This window comes from Ranitomeya variabilis, chromosome 5 (genome assembly GCF_051348905.1).
Source record: "Ranitomeya variabilis isolate aRanVar5 chromosome 5, aRanVar5.hap1, whole genome shotgun sequence".
NCBI classification, from domain to species: Eukaryota; Metazoa; Chordata; class Amphibia; order Anura; family Dendrobatidae; genus Ranitomeya; species Ranitomeya variabilis.
Window position 1 is genome coordinate 675,065,453 of NC_135236.1, and position 20,260 is coordinate 675,085,712.

The window sequence follows — 20,260 nt, forward strand, 5'->3', positions numbered from 1 at the left end:
GGTAAAGCACATCATTCTACTGTTTACTGAAAACGGAATGAAGCCTACAAAGAAAAGAACACCATACCTACAGTCAGATATGGTGGAGGCTCAAAGGTGATGTTCAGCTGCCTCTGGCATTTGGTGCCTTATCTATATGAAAGGAATCATGAAATCTGACTATTACCAAAGGTTTTTGGATGGCCATGTTTTTCCCAGTGTCAGAAAGCTGGGTTTGTGTCCTAGGTCATGGGTCTTCCACCAGGACAATGACCGGAATACATTGAGGGGAAAAATAAAATTCCAGAAATTAAAAAAAAATTTGAGCTTTATTATTTATTTGTTTTAAAAAGTGGATTTCAACCCAAATTTCATCTGTTGTAAAGACCCCTCTCCTGCGGTTGTTTTTTCCTCCCCAACATATTAAAATAACGGGGCGTTTTCCCATGATCCTCTTTAGATGTAAAATTCGTAGAAAATCCTATAAAGAGGAGAAGTGGGTATGAAAAAAAAAAAAAATAATAATAAAAAAATATATATAAATCAGTTCATAGGATCAGGAAAGGATTCCCAAGCGTCCCGCGAGGACCACGGGGGTCTCGTCACTGTCTGCCCGTCTTCCCGTTCTCAACGGCGTCGGATCTATGAGAAATGATGAAAATCAGCGGATTAATAATCGGATCCTATCGGTCAAAAAGTTGTTCATTAATTAAAAAGCGGAGTCCTTAGCATAACGAGCGTGTCACCACCCACTCATTTGCATATGCAGATTTTTTTTAACTGCCCCTCCCCCAACTCACCCGTTCTCCTCCTTGAGGTGCTGGTATAACTCCGCCTTGTTGTTCACGGAGTTCACGCGTCCGATGAACTCCTGATGCTTCCGGGAATTGGCGGTGTTTATCCTATTGCTCCATAGGGACAGCAGAGACATGGGGCCTGCGGGGGAGGAAGAGCAGGAAGAGTTGTCAGAGGGACCAGTCACAGAATATGGGGTGTGGGGGTCCCCCGTTCTCTAAAACTGACCGACCTTTAGACTTTTCTACCGGCGTCGCCTCCTCCGCCGCAATGTGCTGTTTCTTACTGGGGGGCTCGGGAGAATCGGGGGAGTCCTTGATCACCTCCGTCTCCATCTGCTCCTCTTTTTCTCGGTCTATCGACGTTTTCATCCTGAAAACGATAAATTTAGAATCACGGCCCGCCACTTACCGGGTCAGTTTACTGCTCTCTGGTGTCAGCCGCCGCCACTTACCGCTCGGACTCCGACCACTTCTTGTCGTGGTCGTACTCCTTCGCCCCCTTGTCCGACTTCTCCTCTTTGTCCTCCCGCTTTCTGCCGCGTTTCTTGCGCTCTTCCTCCTCGGGGGGCTTACTCCTGCACGCCTGCAGACACTCCATCACCCGCTGGTGCTTGTCGGAGCTGTTCACGTGCGCCCGGACCAGAGTCTCCAGCTCGTTCCACATGATCCGGTACTGCTCATCCCTGGAGGGGGTCAGAGAAGAGCAACAACCCTCATCACCTGGCCTCCGACCCAAACTGCTGGGAGTCCTCCCTTAACCACATTCTCCGAGAGTGTAATGCCATTCTTGGCCAGTCGCTGGCGCTGTGCGAGGACTTCTATTTGGCCGTCAAGCTGCAGTTTTTATCAACGCCATATTGGGCACATACGACGTTGTGATCGCTCATTAATGAAATATATATATATACACACACAGTGGGGCAAAAAAGTATTTAGTCAGTCAGCAATAGTGCAAGTTCCACCACTTAAAAAGATGAGAGGCGTCTGTAATTTACATCATAGGTAGACCTCAACTATGGGAGACAAACTGAGAAAAAAAAATCCAGAAAATCACATTGTCTGTTTTTTTATCATTTTATTTGCATATTATGGTGGAAAATAAGTATTTGGTCAGAAACAAAATTTCATCTCAATACTTTGTAATACATCCTTTGTTGGAAATGACAGAGGTCAAACGTTTTCTGTAAGTCTTCACAAGGTTGCCACACACTGTTGTTGGTATGTTGGCCCATTCCTCCATGCAGATCTCCTCTAGAGCAGTGATGTTTTTGGCTTTTCGCTCGGCAACACGGACTTTCAACTCCCTCCAAAGGTTTTCTATAGGGTTGAGATCTGGAGACTGGCTAGGCCACTCCAGGACCTTGAAATGCTTCTTACGAAGCCACTCCTTCGTTGCCCTGGCGGTGTGCTTTGGATCATTGTCATGTTGAAAGACCCAGCCACGTTTCATCTTCAATGCCCTTGCTGATGGAAGGAGGTTTGCACTCAAAATCTCACGATACATGGCCCCATTCATTCTTTCATGTACCTGGATCAGTCTTCCTGGCCCCTTTGCAGAGAAACAGCCCCAAAGCATGATGTTTCCATCACCATGCTTTACAGTAGGTATGGTGTTTGATGGATGCAACTCAGTATTCTTTTTCCTCCAAACACGACAAGTTGTGTTTCTACCAAACAGTTCCAGTTTGGTTTCATCAGACCATAGGACATTCTCCCAAAACTCCTCTGGATCATCCAAATGCTCTCTAGCAAACTTCAGACGGGCCCAGACATGTACTGGCTTAAGCAGTGGGACACGTCTGGCACTGCAGGATCTGAGTCCATGGTGGCGTAGTGTGTTACTTATGGTTGGCCTTGTTACATTGGTCCCAGCTCTCTGCAGTTCATTCACTAGGTCCCCCCCGCGTGGTTCTGGGATTTTTGCTCACCGTTCTTGTGATCATTCTGACCCCACGGGGTGGGATTTTGCGTGGAGCCCCAGATCGAGGGAGATTATCAGTGGTCTTGAATGTCTTCCATTTTCTAATTATTGCTCCCACTGTTGATTTCTTCACTCCACGCTGGTTGGCTATTGCAGATTCAGTCTTCCCAGCCTGGTGCAGGGCTACAATTTTGTTTCTGGTGTCCTTTTACAGCTCTTTGGTCTTCACCATAGTGGAGTTTGGAGTCAGACTGTTTGAGGGTGTGCACAGGTGTCTTTTTATACTGATAACAAGTTTAAACAGGTGCCATTACTACAGGTAATGAGTGGAGGAAAGAGGAGACTCTTAAAGAAGAAGTTACAGGTCTGTGAGAGCCAGAAATCTTGATTGTTTGTTTCTGACCAAATACTTATTTTCCACCATAATATGCAAATAAAATGATAAAAAAACAGACAATGTGATTTTCTGGATTTTTTTTGTCTCAGTTTGTCTCCCATAGTTGAGGTCTACCTATGATGTAAATTACAGACGCCTCTCATCTTTTTAAGTGGTGGAACTTGCACTATTGCTGACTGACTAAATACTTTATTGCCCCACTGTATGTATGTATGTATGTATGTATGTATGTATGTATGTATGTATGTATGTATGTATGTATGTATATATACATACATACACACACACACACACATATACATATACATATATACACACACACACGGTATATATATATATATATTTTTTATTAAACTTTTACAATTTTTTTTTACTTTTGCATTTAATTAAAAAGTTATAATTTTTTTAAATAAAAAATTTAATCTTTTTAAATTAAATGTTTATTTTTTATTAAAATGTTATAATTTTTACAATTTTTGATAAACTTTTATAATTAAATCTTTTATATTAAACTTTTGTAATATATGTATTATTCTTAATTACAATTTTATAATTTTTATGACACTTTTTATTAAACTTTAGTAATTGTATTATTTTCTTAATTCAAATGTTATAATTTTTATAATACTTTTGACTTTTTTTTTTTTTTAAAATATTCTGTTATAAACTTTATTAGACTTTAAAAAAAAAAAAAAAAATTACAATAATTTTAAGATATCATAATGGCCGGTGGGCTAAGCTCTATAGTCAGACGGGTGCAGAGAAGCAGCACCACCAATCACGTCTGTTGCCATTACCCCCTCCGATGGTAAAAATCACCCCCTCCACCTGCCCTGATACACTGTAACGGAGACGTCAGCGGTGAACATACCTCTTCGGCCCCTTCCCTCTGGTGCCGGCTGTAGATATCGGGAGCGGGTCGTTCTTCCTTTCCATGTCCACCAGATTGTAGATGGTTTTCTGACAGTTCAGGACGTCGTCCTCGGTGAGAGCCTCCTTCACGATGACGCTGGCTAGGGGCACCACCTGCAGGAGCGAGAGCCGTCACTATCGGGCCCCTTACATCCTCGTCTCCGGACGGTCCCCACACTTACCGCCTGCATGTTGAAGATGGTGGTCTGCGAGATGATCATGGGCCAGTAGCGGGTATATCTCTCCAGCTGGCACTTCGCCCTCTCCACGGGAATCTCTACGGTGCCGTCCAGCTTATAGCGGGTGTCCAGAAATGGCATCAGCCGATTCTCCCTCATGAACTCCCCAAAGTCCTAAAAATTCAGGAAAATAACAGCTCCAGCTTCATGAAGATATTAGGAAACACAGGTTTTACCCTTACAACCAAATCCCTCCTACAGCTCTGGACCCTAAAAGTCCATGAAGTCAACACCCCGGCTGAGAACAAGACTAACTCCGATCCTGGTCATATAACCCCCCTAAAATAAAACTGAAATAAAGCTATTTTAATAATAACAACAAATAAATTAAATAATACAAATAATATAATAAAAATAAATTAAAAAATGCCGAATAAGACTGCGACAACGAAGAAAACTATGATGACGAAGAAGAAAAAGACTACGAAGAAGACTGCGACGATGAAGAAGAAGACTATGATGAAGACTACGACGACAAAGATGACGACGACAAAGAAGACTATGACAAAAAAGAACACGATGACAAAAAAGAAGATGATGACAAAAAAGACGACAAAGACAAAGAAGACGACAAAGAAGACGACGACAAAGAAGACGACGACAAAGAAGACGACGACAAAGAAGACGACGACAAAGAAGACGACGACAAAGAAGACGACGACAAAGAAGACGACGACAAAGAAGACGACGACAAAGAAGACGACGACAAAGAAGACGACGACGATGACCAAGAAGACGACGACGACAACGACGACCAAGAAGACTACGACGACGATGACAAAGAAGACGACCAAGAAAACGACCACGACGACCAAGATGACGATGACGATGTTGTGACTCTCAAAAGCTTAAAAAGAGGTGGGAAAAAAAATTAATTACCGTGGGAAAGGGGTTAAAAACGTAAGGCTTACATTTGGCAATAGTGGGGGATGTTTCCTACTATACTCCAGGCATAACTTCCATTGAGAAAGCCGGTAATGCGCTCCTACATACCGTAATCCTATAGTCGGTGACCCTTCCCCCGCAGCCCTCGCTTATGGATGGGGGGTCCTCCAGTGTAGAACGGGAGCTACTCAAGACGTGCAGAAAGATCTCTCCTCCGTGACTGCTCAGCATGTGACTGATCACCTTGGATCCGGATTTCCGCGGTTGTTCCAAAAGCACCGACCGACCTGTGAGCAATCGAATCATAAAATTGGACACCAGTTCCTCTAATCTGGCTCCTCGTGGGCGGGATGGTGCTCATCCGTCATACAGCACCGATACTCGTATCTCTCACCATTTAATAGGAAGTTAGTAAGGCAAGATGATGGTCGGCTGTTCACGTCCACTGGGGAGATCCGGAAAGCGCCAGTACAATAATGCAGTTCTATGGGTAGGGGAGAAATACAATCATCATTGGTTACTTAAGTAGTCAAAGCTCCGCCCCCGCTTAACTACTAATCTCTCTGCTGATTGGCTAAGACAAATAGTGCACAATTAACACCTTCCTGTCCAGTAATTATATATTTTTTGGTGCCAATCATCTAGTTATGAGACCACCTTTACCCTCTCTACTCACCCACACTGTTCGTCCTCGGCGTGCACCATTTTAAAGTGACTGTCTCTTTAAGAGTGGGTTCTCGGCTGTTACCAACATGTCCGTCTCCTAAAATCAATAAAAAATTGTGTATCTCAGACAGAGGATATCAGGAAAGAAGTGAAGATAGGACAATGAGGTAAGGACGGGGCTGTCCTATGATGTCAGAAGGAAATGGAGACAAGTTGGGAGACCAGAGATAGATAGCGGAAAAAGCAGAGTTCACAGCAGCACAGAGGATTTCAGCAGAGAAGATTTAATGTCTTGTGGGAGGCAAAGATCCGTCCACTCATGGGATGATGGCAGCGAGATGTGTGCAGGACAAGGAGAGAAAGTAATAAAGTGCAGAGCAGCACAGGGTATATCAGGGTAAAGTGGGAGGAGTGGGATAAACCAGTGCAAAGACTGGGGGCTGCAGGTGATTCATGGGGAACATACCACTTTTTATAAATTCTACGTGCGCCTCCTTGTGGTGAAGAAGCTCCACGTCGTAGTTGGCTGAAGTGTTGGCGTGTTGTTCTTCCTTCATACAGAAAACACAGAAAACAGAAGAGCAATGAAACCAGGAGGGAAGCGGGGGAGACGCTGCGGGGGGCACGCACAGGAGTCTGAGCAGCGGCACCCACCACTGCCATAGGATGCTACGGACAATACCGCTGCTACCAGTCACTGCTCCTGGCATCATGGGAAATTCTGGCTAAAATACAAAGAGCAAGTGTCTAGAATACAGAGTAAGTACAGTGACTGCACCAGCAGAATAGTGAGTGCAGCTCTGGGGTATAATACAGGATGTAACTCAGGATCAGTAATGTAATGTATGTACACAGTGACTGCACCAGCAGAATAGTGAGTGCAGCTCTGGGGTATAATACAGGATGTAACTCAGGATCAGTAATGTAATGTATGTACACAGTGACTGCACCAGCAGAATAGTGAGTGCAGCTCTGAAGTATAATACAGGATGTAACTCGGGATCAGTAATGTAATGTATGTACACAGTGACTGCACCAGCAGAATAGTGAGTGCAGCTCTGGATTATAATACAGGAGGTAACTCAGGATCAGTAATGTAATGTATGTACACAGTGACTGCACCAGCAGAATAGTGAGTGCAGCTCTGGGGTATAATACAGGATGTAACTCAGGATCAGTAATGTAATGTATGTACACAGTGACTGCACCAGCAGAATAGTGAGTGCAGCTCTGGAGTATAATACAGGAGGTAACTCAGGATCAGTAATGTAATGTATGTACACAGTGTCTGCACCAGCAGAATAGTGAGTGCAGCTCTGGGGTATAATACAGGATGTAACTCAGGATCAGTAATGTAATGTATGTACACAGTGACTGCACCAGCAGAATAGTGAGTGCAGCTCTGGAGTATAATACAGGAGGTAACTCAGGATCAGTAATGTACTGTATGTACACAGTGACTGCACCAGCAGAATAGTGAGTGCAGCTCTGGGGTATAATACAGGATGTAACTCAGGATCAGTAATGTAATGTATGTACACAGTGACTGCACCAGCAGAATAGTGAGTGCAGCTCTGGGGTATAATACAGGAGGTAACTCAGGATCAGTAATGTAATGTATGTACACAGTGACTGCACCAGCAGAATAGTGAGTGCAGCTCTGAAGTATAATACAGGATGTAACTCGGGATCAGTAATGTAATGTATGTACACAGTGACTGCACCAGCAGAATAGTGAGTGCAGCTCTGGGGTATAATACAGGATGTAACTCAGGATCAGTAATGTAATGTATGTACACAATGACTGCACCAGCAGAATAGGTAGTGCAGCTCTGGGGTATAATACAGGATGTAACTCAGGATCAGTAATGTAATGTATGTACACAGTGACTGCACCAGCAGAATAGTGAGTGCAGCTCTGGGGTATAATACAGGATGTAACTCAGGATCAGTAATGTAATGTATGTACACAGTGACTGCACCAGCAGAATAGTGAGTGCAGCTCTGAAGTATAATACAGGATGTAACTCGGGATCAGTAATGTAATGTATGTACACAGTGACTGCACCAGCAGAATAGTGAGTGCAGCTCTGGGGTAGAATACTCTGTATTACAGCCAGAATTTCCACATCTACAATGAAGATAAAGTTATTCTGTAAAATGAGAAGAATTAATTTTAAAGCATTTTATTCTAAAATCAAAAAAAAAAAAGAATTATAAGAGAGACTCGCTATATCAATCATTCAGTTGTTAAAAATTCTTTCCTTTTTAGGGAACATCTTGTTGGGATGAAGCCGGGAGAGAAGCCCCCGACCCCTCACACAGCGGATCACCCCGGCTTCTTTCCCTGGAATCTTGTGTGATCGGTTTGGATCTTTGAAAAGAATTTTTAATCAACTTTCTCGGGATATTTTGTGGGTAATCGCTGCTGTGGACGATGCGACGCTGCAGAGAAAACATCATGTCAGCAGAACGGGGGGAACTTCATTGTTAGTTTTCTTAAGGCGGCAAAGAGCTCAGGTTAGATGTCGCCAGAGGTCACACAAGGGAAGAAACGGGCAAAAAACACACGGAGAAGACACCACAGTACACAGGAGGGGAGACCGCAGCTAGGACCCCGCAGCGGGGGATGGGGTTTTGTTTCTCACGTTTTTCGGGGGTTTATGTAATAAAATAGAAGCAGGGAGTCAGTTTTATTTGGGGCTGCTTTTTTTTTTCTGCGTAAATTGGAGAGAGGCGGTTTACAAAATGTACTGACCTGATCACAGACACTGATTGTGGGCTAGTAAAAAACAGAAAAATATGATATGGAGAGGAAAAAAAGAAAAGAAAAACAAAAAAATAAAATAAATAATAATTAAAAAAAATGAAAATAGATAAAAAAGAAAAAGCAAAAGAGAGCAGCAAAGAAGGGGCGGAGGGGCCTTACCTTCATGGGGATGTTAGTTATAGTGGTGGAGGCCAAGTCAAAGTGGAGCTGGACCAGATGGTTTAACTTTGTGGCAAGATGTCTACCGGCACGGACGCTGTGGACCTCGCTGGTCAATACAGAGGAAAGCTGGGGAGGAGACAAGAGCAGTGAGGTGAGAGAAGGTCCACAGCCTCAACTAGGGGGAGCTCCCTGTATACAGAGATACATGATAAGATCCTGTCTGTAGCCACCACTAGGGGGAGCTCCCTGTATACAGATACATGATAAGATCCTGTCTGCAGTCACCACTAGGGGGAGCTCCTGTACACAGAGATACATGATAAGATCCTGTCTGCAGCCACCACTAGGGGGAGCTCCCTGTATACAGATACATGATAAGATCCTGTCTGCAGTCACCACTAGGGGGAGCTCCCTGTATACAGAGATACATGATAAGATCCTGTCTGCAGCCACCACTAGGGGGAGCTCCCTGTATACAGAGATACATGATAAGATCCTGTCTGCAGTCACCACTAGGGGGAGCTCCCTGTATACAGAGATACATGATGAGATCCTGTCTGCAGTCACCACTAGGGGGAGCTCCCTGTATACAGAGATACATGATGAGATCCTGTCTGCAGTCACCACTAGGGGGAGCTCCCTGTATACAGAGATACATGATAAGATCCTGTCTGCAGTCACCACTAGGGGGAGCTCCCTGTATACAGAGATACATGATAAGATCCTGTCTGCAGCCACCACTAGGGGGAGCTCCCTGTATACAGAGATACATGATAAGATCCTGTCTGCAGTCACCACTAGGGGGAGCTCCCTGTATACAGAGATACATGATGAGATCCTGTCTGCAGTCACCACTAGGGGGAGCTCCCTGTATACAGAGATACATGATAAGATCCTGTCTGCAGTCACCACTAGGGGGAGCTCCCTGTATACAGAGATATATGATAAGATCCTGTCTGCAGCCACCACTAGGGGGAGCTCCCTGTATACAGAGATACATGATAAGATCCTGTCTGCAGCCACCACTAGGGGGAGCTCCCTGTATACAGAGATACATGATAAGATCCTGTCTGCAGTCACCACTAGGGGGAGCTCCCTGTATTCTGCCTGTCAGCCATATTCACAGCTTCCCCAGATACATAAGAGGGTGACTCGCGGACTTTACCTCTTTCTTGGGGCGATCTGACACGAGGCTCTCGTCCCCGACCGGATACGTGTGGATAAGTACCAGTTCACATTTCTGGATCTGCATGAGTCTTAAACAGACAGGGATTATTATACACCATCCCCAGTGAGTAGATGAGGGGGTGACGGGGTGCAGTCTGGGGGAAGTGACGGGGTGCAGTCTGGGGGAAGTGACGGGGTGCAGCATGGGGGGCACTTACTGGTCTGACCCGGCCGCCAGCTTGTTGTGCTCGTGGATGGTCTCGCTGACGCAATCCTCCAACATCTGGACGTGGCTGTCACTGGAGAGACACGGAGAATCCTAATGTGAGACCTCAGGTGTAAGGCAGACCCCCGCCCCATCACAGCGGTGCAGAGCCGAGACCCCCTGTAAGTGGCGGCAGAGGCCGTGTATGGGGGGCCGCACCTCTTGGCGTTGGTCAGGCAGATGATCCTCCCTCTGTTCGCCACGCGCTCCGCGTTCTCCATCAGCGTCGTCCGCGTATCGTGCTGATAATCCGTCACCTTACACAGAGACTCCACGGCGGCCACCAGTCCGTGCAGGATGCTGCAGCACTCGGGGTCCGCGCGAGGGTTCGGGGGTCCAATCGTGGCTAAGGCCGCCATTAACTGGAGAAAGAAAGTCCGTCAGTGAAACGAGATCAGGTTATAATAGTGCGGGAGCGTAATAAGCGCAGAGCGGTCACATATATTACACCTCCTGTCACTCAGTCTCAAATGGCTGATAACAGGGAGCAACTGCGGCTCATTAACCCCTCCAAGAAGATTTTCACATTTTTGCGCTTTAGGTTTTTTATTTTTTTTATTTTACTGAAAGGATTTGGGGTTAGAAGTAATTTTTGCGGTTGGGATTCATTAAAATGTTTTTCACCCTTTTGTTGCCATAGGCCGATGTTAACCGACACAGGAAACAAAAAACGAAGAAAGTCTTAGAATGAAACTAATTACTAATAATATATTATACTTCATAATAAGCATTGTATTATTAATAAAAGAAAATGTATTACATTTTATTTGTTAACTGTGTTTGTTATATTTGTATTGTTGTATAAATACATTTTTATTACTATTAAATGTAATTAGTAGTAGTAAGAATATAGAATTACCGTATATACTCGAGTATAAGCCGAGAATTTCAGCCCACTTTTTTTAGGCTGAAATTGCCCCTCTCGGCTTATACTCGAGTCATACCCAGGGGTCGTCGCAGCTGTGTAATAATACTCACCTGCTCCTGGCGCGGTCCCTGCAGGTCCCTGGTTCTCCGGCGCCGGCAGCTTCTTCCTGTACTGAGCGTTCACATGGTACCGCTCATTACAGTAATGAATATGCGGCTCCACCCCTATGGGAGTGGAGTCGGGTCCAAATTCATTACTGTAATGAGCGGTACCATGTGAACGCTCACTACAGGAAGAAGGCGAGTATGGCGGGGGCAGTGCGCTATATTCACCTGTTCCTCGTTTCACCATCGGCGCTGTGTCTTCTGCGTCCTCTGCAGTGACGCTCAGGTCAGAGGGCGCGATGACGCGATTAGTGGGCGCCACCCTCTGCCTGAACAGTCAGTGCAGAGGACGCGGAAGACACAGCGACGAGAGGCAAGTGTGTGATTTTTTTTTTTTTTATCGCAGCAACAGCAAATAGGGCAAGTGTCTGTATGGAGCATCTTATGGGGCCCATCATAAACTTTATGGAGCATTATATGGGGCTCCTGATTCAATATGGATATTCAAAAACACTTAACCTACTGATGTCTCAATTAATTTTACTTTTATTGGTATCTATTTTTATTTTTGACATTTACCGGCAGCTGCTGCATTTTCCCCCCTAGGCTTATACTCAAGTCATTAAGTTTTCCAAGTTTTTTGTGGCAAAATTAGGGGTCTCGGCTTATACTCGGGTCAGCTTATACTTGAGTATATATGGTATTACTTTATTAATATAATTTATTATTAATAATCTATAATTAATCATAAGAAATGTGACCTAATAGATTATTATTAGTACTAATAAATGTAATATGATTTTTTTTTAGATATAATTTATATTAAAATTTATAACATTAAATTTAATAAAAAATAATTAAACTATATTAGTAACAATAATCACACAAATAATACATATTACACATTATATAATTAAATATATATTACTAAATTTATATATATATATTTGTCTGTGTTTTCACATGGCCTAGATTCATGTACATGTGCTGCTGTGTTCTTTTTTATCTATATGATGCAGTTTGCATGTGTTCACATTAGGAGTGCTGGTTGTTTCTCTCTCTCTCTCTCTCTCTCTCTCTCTCTCTCTCTCTCTCTCTCTCTCTCTCTCTCTCTCTCTCTCTCTATATATATATACCGTATATACTTGAGTATAAGCCAAGATTTTCAGCCATTTTTTGGGGCTGAAAGTCCCCCTCTCGGCTTATACTTGAGTCAAACCCAGGGGTCGGCAGGAGAGGGGGAGCGGGGGCTGTCTAATTATACTCACCTGCTCCTGGCGCGGTCCCTGCAGGTCCCTGGTTCCGCGGCTTCTTCCTGTACTGAGCGGTCACAGTTACCTCTCATTACAGTAATGAATATGCGGCTCCACCTCCCATAAGGGTGGAGCCGCATATTCATTACTGTAATGAGCGGTAACGGTGATTGCTCAGTACAGGAAGAAGCTGCGGCACCGGGAAGCAGGGACTGCACAGCGCCAGGAGCAGGAGAGTATAATGGGGAGAGGAGCGCAGCGCGATATTCACCTGCTCCTCGTTCCGGGCGCCGCTCCTGCTTCAGCGTCTTCTGCAGTGACGCTCAGGTCTGGGGGCGCGGTGACGTAGTTAGTGCGCGCCCTCTGCCTGAACGTCAGTGCAGAAGACGCTGCAGAAGGAGCGGCACCAGAACGAAGTCAGGTAAATATTTAAAGTGCCGGGGGCCTGAGCGACGAGAGGCGAGTATGTGATTTATTTTTTTTTTATCGCAGCAACAGCAAATGGGGCATCTTATGGGGCCATAATTAACATTTGTGCAGCATTATATGGGGCAAGTGTCTATATGGAGCATCTTATGGGGCCATAACGTTTGTGCAGCACTATCTGGGGCAAATGTGTCTATGGAGCATCTTATGGGGCCATTATTAACCTTTATGCAGCACTCTATGGGGCAAATTTTAATATGGAGCATCTTATGGGGCCATCCTAAAGTGTATGGAGCATTATATGGGGCTCTTGATTCAATATCAATATTCAAAAACACTTAACCTACTGATGTCTCAATTAATTTTTGTTTTATTGGTATCTATTTTTACTTTTGATATTTACCAGTAGCTGCTGCATTCCCCACCCTAGGCTTATACTCGAGTCAATAAGTTTTCCCAATTTTTTGTGGCAAAATTAGGGGGGGGGGGGGGGTCGGCTTATACTCGAGGAGATATATATATATATATATATATATATAGTGGCCCGATTCTAACGCATCGGGCATTCTAGAATATGTATTTATGTATGTATATAGCAGCCACATAGTATATAGCACAGGCTACGTAGTATATAGGAGCCATGTAGTATATATCAGACAAATAGTACGTGGCCTGTGCTATATACATACATACATATTGTAGAATACCCGATGCATTAATACAGGCCACGCAGTATAGAACACAGCCCACGTAGTATACAGCAGTGTGGGCACCATATCCCTGTTACAAAAAAAATAATTAAAATAAAAAATAGTTATATATTATTCACCCCCTGGGATCCAGCGAAGCGCACGCGGCTGCCGCCATCTTCCGTTCCCAGGGTGCATTGCGAAATTACCCAGATGACTTAGCGGTCTCGTGAGACCGCTAAGTCTTCTGGGTAATTTCGCAATGCATCTCTGGGAACGGAAGCTGGCGGCAGGCACGAGCGCATCGTCGGACGATGGAGGGTGAGAATAGCAGGTTTTTTTTTTTTTATTATTTTTAACATTACATCTTTTTACTATTGATGCTGCATAGGCAGCATCAATAGTAAAAAGTTGGGGACACACAGGGTTAATAGCAGCGTTAACGGAGTGCGTTACACCGCGGTCAGTTACCGCTGGCATTAACCCTGTGTGAGCGGTGACTGGAGGGGAGTATGGTGCAGGCGCTGGGAACTGACTGCAGGGGAGTAGGGAGGGACTAATCGGACTGTGTCCATCGCTGATTGGTCGCGGCAGCCATGACAGGCAGCTGGCGAGACCAATCAGCGACGCGGGATTTCCGTTACGGAAGTTGCAGACAGAAAGACGGAAGTACCCCTTAGACAAATTATATCTATCTATCTATCTATATCTATATACAGTGGGGCAAAAAAGTATTTAGTCAGTCAGCAATAGTGCAAGTTCCACCACTTAAAAAGATGAGAGGCGTCTGTAATTTACATCATAGGTAGACCTCAACTATGGGAGACAAACTGAGAAAAAAAAATCCAGAAAATCACATTGTCTGTTTTTTTAACATTTTATTTGCATATTATGGTGGAAAATAAGTATTTGGTCAGAAACAAAATTTCATCTCAATACTTTGTAATATATCCTGTGTTGGCAATGACAGAGGTCAAACGTTTTCTGTAAGTCTTCACAAGGTTGCCACACCCATTCCTCCATGCAGATCTCCTCTAGAGCAGTGATGTTTTTGGCTTTTCGCTTGGCAACACGGACTTTCAACTCCCTCCAAAGGTTTTCTATAGGGTTGAGATCTGGAGACTGGCTAGGCCACTCCAGGACCTTGAAATGCTTCTTACGAAGCCACTCCTTCGTTGCCCTGGCGGTGTGCTTTGGATCATTGTCATGTTGAAAGACCCAGCCACGTTTCATCTTCAATGCCCTTGCTGATGGAAGGAGGTTTGCACTCAAAATCTCACGATACATGGCCCCATTCATTCTTTCATGTACCCGGATCAGTCGTCCTGGCCCCTTTGCAGAGAAACAGCCCCGAAGCATGATGTTTCCACCACCATGCTTTACAGTAGGTATGGTGTTTGATGGATGCAACTCAGTATTCTTTTTCCTCCAAACACGACAAGTTGTGTTTCTACCAAACAGTTCCAGTTTGGTTTCATCAGACCATAGGACATTCTCCCAAAACTCCTCTGGATCATCCAAATGCTCTCTAGCAAACTTCAGATGGGCCCGGACATGTACTGGCTTAAGCAGTGGGACACGTCTGGCACTGCAGGATCTGAGTCCATGGTGGCGTAGTGTGTTACTTATGGTAGGCCTTGTTACATTGGTCCCAGCTCTCTGCAGTTCATTCACTAGGTCCCCCCGCGTGGTTCTGGGATTTTTGCTCACCGTTCTTGTGATCATTCTGACCCCACGGGGTGGGATTTTGCGTGGAGCCCCAGATCGAGGGAGATTATCAGTGGTCTTGAATGTCTTCCATTTTCTAATTATTGCTCCCACTGTTGATTTCTTCACTCCAAGCTGGTTGGCTATTGCAGATTCAGTCTTCCCAGCCTGGTGCAGGGCTACAATTTTGTTTCTGGTGTCCTTTGACAGCTCTTTGGTCTTCACCATAGTGGAGTTTGGAGTCAGACTGTTTGAGGGTGTGCACAGGTGTCTTTTTATACTGATAACAAGTTTAAACAGGTGCCATTACTACAGGTAATGAGTGGAGGAAAGAGGAGCCTCTTAAAGAAGAAGTTACAGGTCTGTGAGAGCCAGAAATCTGGATTGTTTGTTTCTGACCAAATACTTATTTTCCACCATAATATGCAAATAAAATGATAAAAAAACAGACAATGTGATTTTCTGGATTTTTTTTTCTCAGTTTGTCTCCCATAGTTGAGGTCTATCTATGATGTAAATTACAGACGCCTCTCATCTTTTTAAGTGGTGGAACTTGCACTATTGCTGACTGACTAAATACTTTTTTGCCCCACTGTGTATATATATATATATATATATATATATATATATATATATATATATATATATATATATATATATATTTGTCTAAGGGGTACTTCCGTCTTTCTGTCGGCAACTTCCGTCATGGAAATCCCGCGTCGCTGATTGGTCTCGCCAGCTGCCTGTCATGGCTGCCGCGACCAATCAGCGACGGGCACAATCCGATTAGTCCCTCCCTACTCCCCTGCAGTCAGTGCCCGGCGCCCGCATACTCCCCTCCAGTCACCGCTCACACAGGGTTAATGCCAGCGGTAACGGACCACGTTATGCCGCGGGTAACGTACTCCGTAACCGCTGCTATTAACCCTGTGTGACCAAGTTTTTACTATTGATGCTGCCTATGCAGCATCAATAGTAAAAAGATCTAATGTTAAAAATAATTAAAAAAAATAAAAAATCATTATATACTCACCTTCCGCCGCCTTTCTCGCTCCTCGCGACGCTCCGGTGACCGCTCCATGCAAGCGGCAGGTTCCGGTGGCAAGGATGGTATGCGAGAAGGACCTGCCATGACGTCACGGTCATGTGACCGCGACGTCATCACAGGTCCTGCGCTCATACCAACCCTGGGCCCGGAAGCTGCCGCGTGCACCGCACACAGGTGACAGGACTACAAGGGGCCCTCGGAAGGTGAGTATATGTTTATTTTTTATTTTAAGTCTTTTTTAACCTGTTAAATACGTGGCTGGGCAATATACTACATGACTGGCCAATATACTACGTGACTGGGCAGTATACTAAGTGTCTGTGCTGTATACTACGTCGCTGGGCAATATACTACGTGGCTGGGCAATATACTACGTGGCTGGGCAATATACTACGTCGCTGGGCAATATACTACGTGGCTGGGCAATATACTACGTGGCTGGGCAATATACTACGTGGACATGCATATGACATGCATATTCTAGAATACCCGATGCGTCAGAATCGGGACACCATCTAGTATATATAATTATTATTATATATATATATATATATATATATATATATATATATATATATATATATATATATATACAGTGGGGCAAAAAAGTATTTAGTCATTCAGCAATAGTGCAAGTTCCACCACTTAAAAAGATGAGAGGCGTCTGTAATTTACATCATAGGTAGACCTCAACTATGGGAGACAAACTGAGACAAAAAAATCCAGAAAATCACATTGTCTGTTTTTTTATCATTTTATTTGCATATTATGGTGGAAAATAAGTATTTGGTCAGAAACAAAATTTCATCTCAATACTTTGTAAAATATCCTTTGTTGGCAATGACAGAGGTCAAACGTTTTCTGTAAGTCTTCACAAGGTTGCCACACACTGTTGTTGGTATGTTGGCCCATTCCTCCATGCAGATCTCCTCTAGAGCAGTGATGTTTTTGGCTTTTCGCTTGGCAACACGGACTTTCAACTCCCTCCAAAGGTTTTCTATAGGGTTGAGATCTGGAGACTGGCTAGGCCACTCCAGGACCTTGAAATGCTTCTTACGAAGCCACTCCTTCGTTGCCCTGGCGGTGTGCTTTGGATCATTGTCATGTTGAAAGACCCAGCCACGTTTCATCTTCAATGCCCTTGCTGATGGAAGGAGGTTTGCACTCAAAATCTCACGATACATGGCCCCATTCATTCTTTCATGTACCCGGATCAGTCGTCCTGGCCCCTTTGCAGAGAAACAGCCCCGAAGCATGATGTTTCCACCACCATGCTTTACAGTAGGTATGGTGTTTGATCGATGCAACTCAGTATTCTTTTTCCTCCAAACACGACAAGTTGTGTTTCTACCAAACAGTTCCAGTTTGGTTTCATCAGACCATAGGACATTCTCCCAAAACTCCTCTGGATCATCCAAATGCTCTCTAGCAAACTTCAGACGGGCCCGGACATGTACTGGCTTAAGCAGTGGGACACGTCTGGCACTGCAGGATCTGAGTCCATGGTGGCGTAGTGTGTTACTTATGGTAGGCCTTGTTACATTGGTCCCAGCTCTCTGCAGTTCATTCACTAGATCCCCCCGCGTGGTTCTGGGATTTTTGCTCACCGTTCTTGTGATCATTCTGACCCCACGGGGTGGGATTTTGCGTGGAGCCCCAGATCGAGGGAGATTATCAGTGGTCTTGAATGTCTTCCATTTTCTAATTATTGCTCCCACTGTTGATTTCTTCACTCCAAGCTGGTTGGCTATTGCAGATTCAGTCTTCCCAGCCTGGTGCAGGGCTACAATTTTGTTTCTGGTGTCCTTTGACAGCTCTTTGGTCTTTACCATTGTGGAGTTTGGAGTCAGACTGTTTGAGGGTGTGCACAGGTGTCTTTTTATACTGATAACAAGTTTAAACAGGTGCCATTACTACAGGTAATGAGTGGAGGAAAGAGGAGACTCTGAAAGAAGAAGTTACAGGTCTGTGAGAGCCAGAAATCTTGATTGTTTGTTTCTGACCAAATACTTATTTTCCACCATAATATGCAAATAAAATGATAAAAAAACAGACAATGTGATTTTCTGGATTTTTTTTTCTCAGTTTGTCTCCCATAGTTGAGGTCTACCTATGATGTAAATTACAGACGCCTCTCATCTTTTTAAGTGGTGGAACTTGCACTATTGCTGAATGACTAAATACTTTTTTGCCCCACTGTATATATATATATATATATATATATATATATATATATATATATATATGTATTTTTTTCATTATTAGTAATAATGACACATTATAAAAATAATGTATTTTTAAAGGGGTATTCCCATCTCCAAGATCCTATCCCAATCTGTAGGTGTAATAATAACAATATTGGCAAATAAGTCATATTAGAAGTGTGGTATAGTTCTTATGATTCACTATGTCTCTTTACCTTAGGGATCCATGGTTACGACCACTGAAAAAGTTAGCTAGTTGCTGGTGGTGATAACCATGGATACCTAAGGTCCCACAATGCCTGCACGTGAGTAAAGAGACCTAGCGAATCAGAACAACTATACCACATTTCTATCTGGAGTAATGGTGCCATCAGGCGGAGCCGCGTCCTCACCTCCTGCAGGCTCTGATCTTCTTGACTCCAGGAGTTTAATATCCGGGAACAGGAATCGCTGACGATGAAGTTCACCTGTATGTGACAGAGGACAGGGGTCATTATCCCTCTCTCCTTTCGCTTCCCTTGCTGCCCCTTCTGGAGAGGAGCTGATGTTGTCGGTGAGCGCGCTGCATGACTCATTTAAGGTTTTCACGTCTCTTTAGCGGATTGCCCATTATTATTAGTTGCTTTTTGTGACTGTGTTGGAGGACGGAGGGTCCTAGAGAGCCGAGACCCGGTGGAAAAAGCATTGGACGCCCCTGATTCACCGCTGCCTCCAGTGTTTCTCAGAGTCCTCGCCTACACACAGGACATGGGATCAATCAGCTGATCCCTCCTGTCCATATCTGGCGCAGCCTCCGCCACTTCCATACAGAATGACTGAAGTGGAAGTCGGGACCTTAGCGATCAGTAACGTATCCAACTTATGGGTAAGGGATGACGTTTGATTGGTCTCTATGATCCTAATAAAGAGTCAGAGCAGGACCGGGACCACCGGCCACGTCAGGGATCCCAGAGAACCTCCTCCTGCCTGACAGTATTGGCGGCTCCTCTCTGGTGCCAGGCCGGCTAATCAGGCAAGGAGCTGTGGAAACCGTCAGGTAGGAGGAGATTTTCCGGGATCCTTGACATGGTCGGTGGTCCCGGTCCTGCAAGTCGATTCCCACCATCTCTACTAATAAATAGAGCAAGAGGAGTGGAGCGTCCACAACGAGGGCACCGAGGAAACCCCCAATGTTACACCCAGAGGAGGATCCTCACCAGCTTCTTGAAGGGGAAGATGTCGTACATGATCCTGCAATACTCCATAGACGCCTCCACCGCACAGGTCCACAGGGACTTCGAGATGGGCGCCAGCGGGATGATCCCTTGGGTGCGGTTTTTCGTCAGCATATCGAACTCCACGTGCTGCCGGCAGGATTCGGCCATGTAGGGGCAGCGGTCCACCACAAACACCGTCTTGTGCGACTCGGAATACATCTTCATCTTGTCCCCTAGGAAAGAAAAAGGTTTCATCTACAAGTGTCAGGGGACATGATGGCAGATGGGGGTCCCGGAGATCTGAAGATCAACATCCAGGCTCAAGGGAACTGGTGAAGTCCTGGTGGGCACCAGAACAGGAGCGGCCCACAGATCAGCAGTGCCTGGCCCTGTGCGCATAATAGAAACGTTTCTTAAAGGGGCGGAAGGGACGATTTTTTATGAACGTATTTAGGCCTAAAAATCATTTTTACGATAAGGTTTCATCACAAATGTCGCATCCTGTCGCATTTACAGGCATTGACGTCATAAAATCTGCTCAGAAAAGACGGAAGAAAAAAGCGTTACAAATTGTCAGACTGTCAAGAGTACGCTCACTGACGGAT

General features: G+C 44.6%; 1 protein-coding gene across 2 annotated transcripts in view; it reads right to left on the reverse strand.

The window, feature by feature from the left end:
* The window catches only part of INTS13 (integrator complex subunit 13), a 21,946-nt gene continuing 1,686 nt past the window's right edge, over positions 1–20,260 (reverse strand). The window contains exons 2-18 of one of the 2 annotated variants that reach the window (XM_077266874.1): positions 19,656–19,888; positions 18,852–18,926; positions 10,320–10,522; positions 10,114–10,194; positions 9,894–9,984; positions 8,726–8,854; positions 8,555–8,578; positions 6,263–6,347; positions 5,807–5,893; positions 5,525–5,614; positions 5,239–5,417; positions 4,189–4,359; positions 3,966–4,120; positions 1,229–1,459; positions 1,007–1,146; positions 780–915; positions 292–621 (exon numbers count right to left, since the gene is read on the reverse strand). In XM_077266874.1, coding sequence (XP_077122989.1) covers positions 582–621; positions 780–915; positions 1,007–1,146; positions 1,229–1,459; positions 3,966–4,120; positions 4,189–4,359; positions 5,239–5,417; positions 5,525–5,614; positions 5,807–5,893; positions 6,263–6,347; positions 8,555–8,578; positions 8,726–8,854; positions 9,894–9,984; positions 10,114–10,194; positions 10,320–10,522; positions 18,852–18,926; positions 19,656–19,880 — 2,142 coding nt within the window. In that variant the 5' untranslated portion in view covers positions 19,881–19,888 and the 3' untranslated portion in view covers positions 292–581. Of the gene's footprint in view, positions 622–779; positions 916–1,006; positions 1,147–1,228; positions 1,460–3,965; positions 4,121–4,188; positions 4,360–5,238; positions 5,418–5,524; positions 5,615–5,806; positions 5,894–6,262; positions 6,348–8,554; positions 8,579–8,725; positions 8,855–9,893; positions 9,985–10,113; positions 10,195–10,319; positions 10,523–18,851; positions 18,927–19,655; positions 19,889–20,260 lie in introns of both variants that reach the window. The other variant, XM_077266875.1, reaches the window with a different exon arrangement.